The sequence below is a fragment of the Phodopus roborovskii genome, unplaced genomic scaffold, assembly GCF_943737965.1.
Source record: "Phodopus roborovskii unplaced genomic scaffold, PHOROB, whole genome shotgun sequence".
Classification (NCBI taxonomy): domain Eukaryota; kingdom Metazoa; phylum Chordata; class Mammalia; order Rodentia; family Cricetidae; genus Phodopus; species Phodopus roborovskii.
Window position 1 is genome coordinate 14,633,506 of NW_026126517.1, and position 11,582 is coordinate 14,645,087.

At 42.1% G+C, this 11,582-nt stretch overlaps 2 protein-coding genes across 4 annotated transcripts; one reads left to right on the plus strand and one right to left on the minus strand.

The window, feature by feature from the left end:
• Positions 1-21: 21 nt before the first annotated feature.
• Positions 22-8,332, plus strand: Pus3 (pseudouridine synthase 3). Of its 3 annotated transcripts, XM_051197070.1 has the most exons (5): positions 22-179; positions 761-935; positions 5,714-6,121; positions 6,229-6,794; positions 7,595-8,332. In XM_051197070.1, exons 3-5 carry the CDS (start codon positions 5,747-5,749, stop codon positions 8,094-8,096), a joined length of 1,443 nt encoding a protein of 480 aa, XP_051053027.1. In that variant the 5' UTR covers positions 22-179; positions 761-935; positions 5,714-5,746; the 3' UTR covers positions 8,097-8,332. The 3 variants fall into 3 exon arrangements, with proteins under 3 accessions (XP_051053027.1, XP_051053028.1, XP_051053026.1); XM_051197071.1 differs by lacking the exon at positions 761-935 and having other exon boundaries at positions 27-179; XM_051197069.1 differs by lacking the exon at positions 22-179 and having other exon boundaries at positions 594-935.
• Positions 2,296-11,103, minus strand: Hyls1 (HYLS1 centriolar and ciliogenesis associated). The gene is made up of 4 exons (XM_051197072.1): positions 10,991-11,103; positions 9,687-9,732; positions 5,019-5,135; positions 2,296-3,475 (listed from the first exon to the last, which is right to left on the minus strand). Exons 3-4 carry the CDS (start codon positions 5,030-5,032, stop codon positions 2,545-2,547), a joined length of 945 nt encoding a protein of 314 aa, XP_051053029.1. The 5' UTR covers positions 5,033-5,135; positions 9,687-9,732; positions 10,991-11,103; the 3' UTR covers positions 2,296-2,544.
• Positions 11,104-11,582: the final 479 nt, after the last annotated feature.

The following is an 11,582-nucleotide window of genomic DNA, read 5'->3' on the forward strand; positions in this document are numbered from 1 at the left end:
GGGCGGGAGGAGGGAGAGCGAGGTGCGGGGCGCAGCCGTGCGGGGCACCCGCGAGCTTTCCGTTTGGCCAGCCGGCCATCCGCACAGCTGAGAGAAACTGGGCACGAAGGCCGTACCCACACCGCGCTGCAGGCCCTCGTGCTGGTGTCTACCCGGACAGCTCCGCCTGGGCATTAACGGTGTGAGATTGCACAGGACAGTGGAGGGACAGATGGGCTTGATCGGAGACATCTGTCTCAGTCCTGGTATTTCTGATGTGCTCACATACACATGCATTTTAATTTTTATTCTAAGGCGTAGCTCCTTGTTAAAGCAACCCCGACAGCCACTACCTACATGATACATTGCACAGCTCGGGGGTAGATCCCCTATGTTAAGTTTGGACCAAAGCACCACGATTTTCTGTTTTCCGACTGGAATTTTAAGAGTCGTGGCAACATTTCCAGAATCAGAAAAAATAGAAAAGCAGCATTAGTGTCGCCATGAGCTCTCCGTGGTGCTGAAGCTTTGCCCTGCACTGTCACAATCTTTTCATTCAGGCTATAGCATTTCCCTTTAGCCTTAACATTAGCATTCTAATGTAAATGTTTTTTGACTCTCAATGTTAAATTTCTGTTAATTAAACGATGCGCAAGATTGGGACACGATCTTCAATCTCTTAGTTTTCATACAGGATAGCCAGCATTTAAAATCTATTTTAGACCAGGATTATAATTTCGCCATTTGTTCTTGTGTTGATTGTGCCTTGGGGTGAAGACAGGGCTGCATCAGAATCTTGCACTTACGATGGGTTTTGGCTTAAAAGCCGACACCCGGGTCTCGGAACTACATTTCCCAGAACCCCAGTCGTGCCTCCCGTGAGTCCGCGCATGCTTACTGGAGACAGGAAGCCACACTTACTGCTAGTCGCGTGGCCGAGCGCCGCTGACCGGAAGGTAAGTGTTGGTTCTCCCAGGTGGGCTGCTTTGAATCCTAAAGAGGAATGAGCAAGCTAGGGGAGGGTAAATGGATACCTCCTGCCCTGGTACGTAAGGGCTTCAAGGCGGCGCTGGCGTATGAAGTAGGGCTTAGGACATCGCGTGTTGTGTCGTGCCTGGGACTTGGAGCTAAGAAAGTCCCACCAGCTGGGCTTAGGTTCTGCAACTGGCTTAGAGGGCCTCTGCTGCACCAGAATTGCTCAAATGCAAACGGTAGTAGCCCAGTAAAGATTGTATTGGGGGGGGGGCAGGTGTGGCGCAAACCAGCAGTTTATTTTGGGTTTTGCTTTTACGCGACACATTTCAGTTCAGTCTTGAACTCTATCAGGAGGAAATGTCTGTTCCGCCTCTCTCTCCCCCACCCCCAAATTTCAAAAAGATTTGTACTTTCGAGGCTTGCTATTTTAGGGTGGCTGCATAATGCACCCAGGAATTCCCTTTGTGGTTATTTGGTCACTGGATTTCACTGATAAACCTAGTGTGCCAGGCCGAGTCTTGGGGTCATCATTTTGAAAACAAATCGGCCTCATGACTGGGTTGATCTCATGCTTAGGAGCTAACTGGGATACTTAACTTGAAAACCCTATTTTGGGAGTTTGAACTTTGAGGTACAGGGAAAGGAAAACTTTTATTTTTTAAAAGCTGTTAAACTTAGTCCTATACCTAGAGTTTAAGCTTTTCCTCATGCTCTGCATGTATGACAGATTTTGTTTGAGTGACAACATGTAATTTGTATTCCCAGGCATTTGGGTTTGTGTCATTGTTCTGTCTCAGATACACCACTGGAGTTTGCAGTTTTTACTTTCTTGGAGTCACTGATTATCTTGCTTCCTAATAACCTGTGTAGTTGTGGGTGGCACTGGGTAAGTGTATTGATAGCCTCAAATATTGTTCAGAGTTTCAGCAACTAGCAATGGCAGGGCTATTCGTGTTTGCAGTGTTTCCTTCTCCAGCAAGCACTGTGCTGTCACCTTTCAGGCCTAAGTTTAGTGCTTGAAAGACAACTCTGATCTCAGTCCTTACTGGATTGTCAAGGTTATCTATTAAGAATGTTAAGTTCTAGCAAAAAAAAAAAAAAAAAAAACAGAACAACAGAACTAGTATTTTGATCTGTACCCAGAAATCTATTTTTGTGTCTTCATGTCAAGCTATATAAACTTTGAATATCATTAGATGACCAGCGGGAGAATCATAGCTTAGAGCGGAGGTCTTCTTATACTGGGAAGTACTTAAAACAAGGTTCATATTCATCATGTTCCAAATTCTTTAATAGTTGAGCTTAATGCCCACTAATTAAAAAATCACCACAGTTTGCAAGTCTTTTCAAAATGGCACTTATTATTGACAAAATCCACATTTCAGATAGTTTGCTCCCCCCCCCCCAATTGCTGCATTTGAGAACAGCAATTTAGAAATTTAAATGGTGTATGATACCTGATGTGACATAATAAAGTTAGGGAGGGCCAATGAAGTCCCTACTCTGTGTTCTGCAGGCCTTCCAAGTCAGTTGTATTTGAAAGGAGAGAGATAAAGAACTAGGCTATGCTAAATCCCGTGTTAAAAAGACTTAAGAAGGAGAAAGGGGGAAAGGAAACTTCTTGGGCATGACACCATTTGCAAGGTCACAACGGACACCCCACCGAAGGGCAGATCGTTTCTTCTCAGTTGGTACTAAGTAATTGTTTGGAACATATACATGTTGAGGCTTGGACTGGGGTTCTGTTCTGGAAAGCATCTGTCCTCGGACATTCCAGCGTAGCTCTTTTCTGTGATCTTCCCCAGGAAACCGCATTGAATCCCAATCCCTTTTGTACTCAAAATATCTGGCTACTCGGTCTATCTTGCCCCGGTTCCGGCTTAACTGATCTAGCCTGGGGAGAATAAAGGACTTTGGTCTGCTGGCTACAATCAAGTCTTGTTCATAAACAGGAGGGCCCATTTCTTCTCTTTGTAGATAGCAAATGAGCTGATTTTCTTGTGAAATTCCTTGATAGTCATGTGGTATGTTAAATTTTTGTGAAGCATCACTTGGAGATTCTGTGCCTTCTTGAAATTGCAGGTTCATCAGCCTGTGTCTTAAGTCCCAGAGATCCAAATCACTTTCTGTACCAGATTCAGATTCACTGATAACAGACTCATCTGTCACCAGTACTTCCCCATCTGGCTTTCTGCGCAGAACCTTTCTCTTCATCACTGGCTTCCTGCATTTTTGGGAAGCCTCTGAGACTGTTGATGAAGTTACACGGCTTCTTATATGTGGGTAGTGCAGCTGCATAGGAAGGGCAGGTCTGTTTCCTGGTGTCACTGAGGCTTTACTGTAGGGATCATACTGGCTAGCCTGAGCTTCTCTCCTAATATCTCCTTCGCCCCGCCCTGCACAGATATGTGTAAAAGCTGTAGCAGCAGCTAACATTCGTTCTTCTGGATCCATAGTGGCCCATTTTTGTCCACCAGGTCCTATCAGTTGCTCCATTGCTTCCTCTACATTATAAGGCTGTCTGTAAGAGATAAACACTGGTCAGTTTCCACCTCAATAATTGCTTGTTCATGTCTCAATTTTATAGACAAATGGAAAATGCAAAGCATTAATAAATTCAGTAGCTGCGGCAGAGATACAGCCATTACTTGCCTTCATTTCTACTCTTTTTCTTACACTTTCTATTGCCTTGTCACATTTAGTGGTTCCCATAATGTGGGCTGAATATTACATGAAATGGACCATGGTGACCAGTGAACATTATATAACATGTTTAGAGGATGCTTTATGTATATGACATTACTCTTGTGTTTATTAATCTATATGTCTTACATTCTAGGATTAGTTCTTTTTCACAGGAAGCTTCAAGAAGTTAACTTGCCCAAAGGTACACAGCTAGTAAATAGTGGAGCTGGAATCGCACCTCAGCAATCTGAATCAGACTGAGTCCTTGATAATGGTCTAGACATCAAAAAAAGCAACGAGGTGGGGTATACACACACATGGGTGTGGATATATTCCAAGACAAATCTATCCTAATAAAAATAACAAGTATCCAAATCTACCACCTAAACACCTAGTAGTTGGTTTCCTGACTGGGTTTAAGGTAATTAGCTACTGCCTAATACTTTGTTTCCCTACTCTTTCTCTTGAAATTGAAAAGTATATGCTTATAATTTTAAAAGATTTCCCCTCTCTGATGAAATTTCTCTCTAAAAGACAGTCTCTTAGCAGTTTTCTAGAATTTTCTGTATTCACACTAAATTTTTCCACACTATAAAGAAACATGGTACAAAACCTCTCTGAATTTGAAGAGTTGTTGTGATTCAGCTTTGTCAGCACATAAAAACTTACTTTACCATTTAATGTGGTGTCAGAGTTATCCAGTCCCTTACTGACATTATCTAGACTTACAATCACTTGTTATGAACACTGAATGTCTTATAAGCTTTTACACACTTGCATAAGCATGTAGCACGGGTTCAATTTCCAGCATGGGATTACTTCGAAGTGAGTTTTACACCCCTCCACAATGGTATGCCATCAAACTTTCCCATCCTTGTAGACTGTTCCAGAATTAACTGTTCTCAAATACTTGAATATGTTTTACTTAGCAATGCCTTTCCCCTAGTGACTGATTGCCTAGCATATAGGAGGAGGCTCTTCAATCCAATTCCTAGTGTTATCTCCCCCCTCCCTTCTCTGATAATTTAATAAGAAAAGGCATTTTTCCATATTCTAGTAACTTTAGTTTCATTTATAAGATTTAAATGTTTAATCTTCTATCATAAATACACTCCAAAGATTAAAAGGGAACCATTTAGTCACAGTCAGTCTTAGAACAGACATAGAAATGCTAACCAAGTAACTACAGTGACAGGAGAGTTAGAACCACCACAGTGTTGAGACTGTAGTATTGTTGCCCTTTGACAGCCTCCTGGAATATATAAGAAATAATCAACTTCCAGGTCCAAATTATGTCAGACTAACTCTTGTATAACTGTTATAGAAATCTTTTTGTAAACACATGACATTTTTTTTAAAAACCAGTAATTATTAATTACCTTTTTTCTGCCATTATAACTGTTTAAAATAAGATTTTTTTTCCTCCAGGTTCAACTTCCAGTGTGAAATATAATCATTGATTGCAGTTCTTCAATTATTAGCTTCTATTGTGCCACCTTGAAAACAAAACAGAATATTAGATAACAATATACAGGCCACTTAACTTGAGTCTTGGTTAGTGAGGAAGACAGAAATGAAATTGAGGCATTTCACTCAATTTTAAAAACCTGGTGAACTTTACCCATTTTCTTTGTGATGTAGCCAGATAGAAAATAAAAGAACAGTATCTAAGTGATGAATCCATTGTACCTTTGGGCAATCAAAACTTTCACTTTTGGGCTGGAGAGATGGCTCAGAGGTTGAGAGCACAGAGTACTCAGCAACCACATGGTGGCTCACAACCATCTGTAATGGGAGCTGGTGCCCTCTTCTGGTTTGCAGGCACACATGCAGACAGAACACTGTATATAATAATAAACCCTACACTTTTAACATCAAATTAAATCTCAGTGTTTTGTTTTCTTGTTTTCTGTACCTCTGGTTGGCCTGGAATTTCTGGTCCTGTTTGTGCCTCCCAAGTACTGGGACTATAAGACTGTATTACCATGCCCAGCTAGCATGTGACACTGGCATATCCAAAGGAAAGGAGCTAGCACTGAGACTGACGAATCACCACTTCACTCTCTTCCCACAGGGTCAACCTGTATGATTCCTTTCTACGGCTGTCATGGCTGAAAACACAGACAGAAACCAGATTGAGGAACTCCTAAACAGAGTAAAGGAACTGGAGCAGGAGGTGAAAAGACTTAAAAAAGAAAAGACCAACAGTGTCAAAGACTCAAGCATCAAAGAAAATTCTTTAGGTTCTGGAAAAGCTAAGCGTGCATTTGATTTCAGTGCTCATGGCAGAAGACATGTAGCTCTAAAAATAGCCTACTTAGGCTGGGGATACCAGGGCTTTGCCAGTCAGGAAAACACAAGCAATACCATTGAAGAGAAACTGTTTGAAGCTTTAACCAAGACCCGATTAGTAGAAAGCAGACAGACATCCAACTATCACCGGTGTGGTCGAACAGACAAAGGAGTTAGTGCCTTTGGTCAGGTAAGGGCCAATACCTTGTTTCTCAAAGCAAGTAATAAAGAAAATCTGAGTGTACATACTGAGTCTTGAGATTATTTCTGAAACAGTTTTTCTCTGTAATTCCACAGGTGATTTCTCTGGACCTACGTTCTCAATTTCCAAGGGGCAGGGAATCAGATGATTCTGATTTAAAAGATGAAGCCGATGATACTGCTAAAGAGATCCGTTATACCCACATTCTCAATCGGGTGCTCCCTACAGACATCCGAGTACTGGCCTGGGCCCCAGTAGAGCCTAGCTTCAGTGCTAGGTTTAATTGTCTTGAGCGGACTTACCGCTATTTTTTCCCTCGTGCTGATTTAGATATTGTAACCATGAATTATGCAGCTCAGAAGTATGTTGGCACTCATGATTTCAGAAACTTGTGTAAAATGGATGTGGCCAATGGAGTGATTAATTTTCAGAGGACTATTCTGTCTGCCCAAGTACAACTAGTAGCTTGGAGCCTGGGTGAGGACAGAAGGCAAGAACCTTTCCAGTTATGTCAGTTTGAAGTGATAGGTCAGGCATTCCTGTATCATCAAGTTCGGTGTATGATGGCTATCCTCTTTCTGATTGGCCAAGGAATGGAGAAGCCAGAGATTATTGATGAACTGCTAAACATAGAAAAAAATCCCCAGAAACCTCAGTATAGGTAAGTTAAACTAAACTAGTACATCCTTTCTCTCATGATTATTGAAATAACTGACTCTGCTTTCATTAAATATTATATTTAGAAGACTTTATTTTATGTGTATGGGTATTTTGCCTGCATACCACTTGTGTGCTTGGTAAGGTAACCATAAAAAAAGGTGTCAGGTATTTTGGAATTGGGGTTGCAGAAGGTTGTGGCCTACTATGTACTGGGAATTGAACAGTGAATGCTTTTAACCACTGAGCCATCTCCCCAGCTCCCTTCACAAACTTCTGACTTGTAGAATGTTATGAACATGTTAGAGGGGATGCTATCTACTAGTTCCCTCATTGTTCTTTCCCATTAATAACAAAATAGGTATTTGGACTGGGCTTCTAATTCCCAGCTTCTGAAATTGTAGGGAAAGTAGAAAAGAGGTTTTTCTTTTGTGAACAGGCTGTGGCTAAATGACACCAGTAGTTCATTCCTAGGTTGTGAGAATGTCATGAACAAATCTGGATAAGTAACTTGTTCTAAATTTTATGGTATGATGGGGAGCCAAAATGTCTTACTTTCTTATCAGTTCATATCTTGATTTGTTACCACTGGCATTAACTTAATACTGATCAAATTGATCAATTTTTTTCTTTCAAAAAGGAGTTATAAAGTCACTCTAGATTAAAACAGTGTTGTATATTATATGTTACTAACCATTGACATTAGTAATCTTGTTTGCCCCTTAATCTCAACTAAAGCTCAGTGTTTAAAAAAGAAAAAGAACTATTGTCTAACTCCTGTGCATTCTCATTGTTTCTCTTTAGCATGGCTGTTGAATTTCCTCTAGTCTTATATGACTGTAAATTTGAAAATACCAAATGGATTTATGATCACGAGGTTCAAGAGTTCAATGTTACCCACCTACAACAGCTATGGGCTAATCATGCTGTTAAAACCCACATACTGTACAGTATGCTGCAAGGACTAGACTCTGTCATGATAACACATGGGGCAGGAGCAAACATGGATGAAGCAACAGAATGGAGAAACATTAAGCCCTCGGTCATAAAACAAAGTAGTGCCTTTGTGGAAGGAGTGAAAATGCGCACATATAAGCCGCTCATGGATCGTCCTAAATGCCAAGGACTGGAATCTCGGATCCAGCACTTTGTGCGTAGAGGACGCATTGAGCACCCACATTTACTCTGTAGGGAAGAAACAAAGGTCAAAAGGGACTGTGCTGACACAGAAGAAGAAAATACTGTTTTAGAGAATCCAACGAAGAGGGTCTGTAAAATAGAGGCAGAAATTAACAGTATTGTATAATCCCAGTAAGCTAGGATCTCTGCCAGGATCCAAGAACAACAACCAGCTAAAATTCTAATGATTGGCTCTTAAAAAGACCTAACAAGTCTTAAACAATAAAGGGTCGGGTCTACATGTTCTCTAGTCCCTATCCAAAAGAATTATGAAATGAAAGAAGCAAAAAGCACCTGTGAGCTATTCGCCCCTGGAAATCTGTGCCTTGTGTTCAAATTCATTAAAGCCTGATCCCACAAATACCATTTGTTGTTCCTTTTCTTATTGGCTAAGTCAGCAGCACCTCACATCGTTCTTTTCTAGGCAAAAGTGATAACCACTGATCTCAGAGACCTTTGCCAGAATATCTTACTTTCTTCCTGAATTCCAACAATTAAAGAGTGGATAGAGGGATTTAGTGACAGGTGTGAAGCTAGTGGGATCTACCTAACTCAGTGTAGCATAGTATGTCTTTAATGAGGCAGCTAAGTGCAGAGGCTGGCAATTTTTTTTCTGCCAAGGGTAAGAACAAATATTTTAGGTTCTGAAAAAATTCTATATTGCACTCTTATGACCCTTTAGAGATGTAAAACATTTTTCATTTTTTTGTTAGCCCAATTCTGGAAGGTTCAACTTTGCTGAAATGGGAAACAGTGTAGGGGTGGGTGGGTGTGTGATTTGAGCCAGTAAGGTGTACTGGCATACATCTATAATCCCAGACTTTGGGTGGAGGCAGGATAGGAGTTCAAGGTCATGTCTTCACTATATAGTGAGTTCAAGGCCAAGCTAGGCTATATGAAACTACTACTCAACAACCAAACAACAAAAAGCATTGAGTTTATGGTAGAAAATACAAGTGCTTTAAAGTTAGCATAGACTAATGTGACTACAAAGTGACAAAAGTTTAATTTATGTAGGCTAGTGTGCCAATTTATATCTTTAAGAGCCACTTAGATGTTTTAAAAGCAAGAAAATTATGTAGCAAAAGCACTACAAATATTTATTCCAACATGAAATTGTTAACTCATTGTCCTTTGTAACAATACCATAGCAAATGAACTTTGATTCCTACTTTAGTAACTGCCACTCTAATAGTGTTAAACACATTTACCAGACATGTTTACAATACCCAAATGTTTGGCAACTGACCAGTAACTAGTTTTGCTTACGTTCACGATTCAAAACATAGGGACTGCATCTGGAAACTGCTAAATATAAGAACACATGGACAATTAGAGACAATATTTAACTTGGTATTGTCTGAATGCTATATTTCCTAGGAATACAGTATATAATCACAGACTTGAGAGAATTCCACATTTAGAAGATAAAGTGGCTAGAAAAGTGTGGTGACTTGTGCAGAAGAAGGGGCACAATATTAATAACATTAAAACAGCTTTCACAACCTAGCAGAGGAGCCAGGGTAAATGTAACATTCTAAAAAGGATTGCTTTGTCCTTGATTTTTAAACCTTAATATCTGTGTGTATCACATGGGTGTCCACAGAGGTTGGGATAAAGCATCTTAAGATTCCTTGGAGCTGGAATTTGGCCTTTGTGAGCCATCTACTGGGTGCTGGGATTCCAGCTCTGGTCCTCTGATAAAGTAATTTCTTACCTTATTTTGGTTGCCTTGACTGGCAGTATTTAAGAAAAAGGAAAACCTAGAAAAGAAAAACAAGACTTTAAGAAATAGTCCTTATTTAAAGTCATGTTCAACACCCTAACTAAAAGGTGTTCTATTCAATTGAAGCAAGAGTTCAAGGCTTTAGATGTGAGTAAAATCCTTTCAGGAGATCGCCTAGGAATGAATCTAAGAGAATGGATTCAGTGGCCTTATGTTTGGTAGTCATCACATGAGAAGCAAATGAGAAGCCCCCAAATGTACTTTTTGCAAAATCACTGAGGTAATTATACAAACTCCAAGGTAAGGACTGATGCTAGGAAAATTTAAAGAAGAGCTTAAGGTTTACCCTCTCCATTTAAAAAGCAGAATTATTTAAATAGGTTTTGAAGTTTAATTGAAATATGTCTCAGTGTGTTTGTCTGTATTCTGGAGTTGGCCTGGGCCGACTTTGGACACCAAAGCCAAGAGGATTTTTAACAGCATGTTTTACAAGACATCCATAAAGTATTGTCTCTTTGTGTTCAAATTATGACCCCTTCATTTTACCCCTCAAATGTGTTGATGCTTACAGAGTGAAATGCAACTTTTCACAAGGTTATAGTCAATTCCTTTGGTTTCTAATAAAACACAACAATCTCAACGGTTAGAGAGAAACGTACACAGAAGCTAACCCACCAATATGGTTAATATTGACCAAAACAATAAAAACACCTTAAGCTGTGTAATCGTTACCATAGTTACAGCTTAAAGGATGGGTGGGATTTTAAACTCAAATTCCTGGGTGCGGATATAACTGAAATTACGGTGCAATTTAACTTCTAAGTCAAATGACAGACTAGCATTGGGTATTGAAAACTTAACAAACTTGAAAGGTCACTGTAATATTTTTGTCTGCGTTATTACTGTACAGCTTTTTTAGGGTTTATCTCTGCCCAGGAAAGGGTCACACAGTCGTTCTTTCAGTTTTACCCGCTATCCTAAGCCCTAAGCGCACTATGGAGGGCTGGATGTAGGATGCACCCACGGAAAGGTGTAACCCAAACAAGAGAAGACTTCCCTGCTCTTCGAACAATAAAAACACCGGTCGCACCATCTGGCGGTGGGCGTGCCGGGAGCCTGGCTCCTTCTCCAGGGACCCGTCCCCAGCCTCCACGCTGGCCCCGAGGGCTCAGTCGGCTCGGCCTCCAGGCAAGAGTGGCGCACACAGGGTGCACATTGTGACCTGGAGGATCTTGGGTGACCTGTGCCCCGGCAGCCGGCTAAGGACGACTCAGGCAGCGCACGCCTGTCTTTACCTTGAACGGAAGAGCCGTGCCAGACAGGAGAACGCAATCCACGCGCAGCGGTCCAGGGAAGAAGGAGCACGGGCCCCGCCGCACCCAGTCCCAGGAAGTGTCCCCCGCTGCCCGGCTGCGCGCACGTCACCAGCCGCCGCCGCCACCGCCGTTTAGTCTTCTCGTCGCCGCTCACTGCCGACCTCCGCTTCCCACTCACGCAGGAGTACCACTCGCCCACGCTCAAGGCAGTCGTTAACGGTCGGCCGTTCAAATTTAAATCCCGGAGAGAGCCCACGCCCTTGACCCCGCCCCACCTCTCTCATTGGCTTAGAAGCCAGACGTCCTCCAAACTCACGCAAAGATTGGTGCGCGTTTTCTTTCGTCCCTCCCCGCAGGCCCGGAAGCGGGGTATGGGGCGTGGAGCTGAAGTGGGAACCCGCCGGGCAGTGGCGCCGAATCCTTGGCCTTGGTTCCGTGGGCGTTAGTGTGGTGGCGGAGGGACAGGGGCCTGGAGGAACAAGACGCTGGCCCTGCGCGGTGCCCCAGCTGCCCTCGGCCGCAGTCGGCGGCGGCGGAGGGGAGCGGACGGGAGTGTTCTGGAGCGCAGCTG

What these genes read in the sequence shown, in the direction of transcription:
- Pus3 (XM_051197070.1), top strand. Translation starts at nt 5,747, where the DNA reads ATGGCTGAAAACACAGACAGAAACCAGATTGAGGAACTCCTAAACAGA. An exon ending in GAGTTAGTGCCTTTGGTCAG is followed by an intron (nt 6,122 to 6,228) that starts GTAAGGGCCAAT and finishes GTAATTCCACAG; the next exon opens with GTGATTTCTCTGGACCTACG. An exon ending in CCCCAGAAACCTCAGTATAG is followed by an intron (nt 6,795 to 7,594) that starts GTAAGTTAAACT and finishes GTTTCTCTTTAG; the next exon opens with CATGGCTGTTGAATTTCCTC.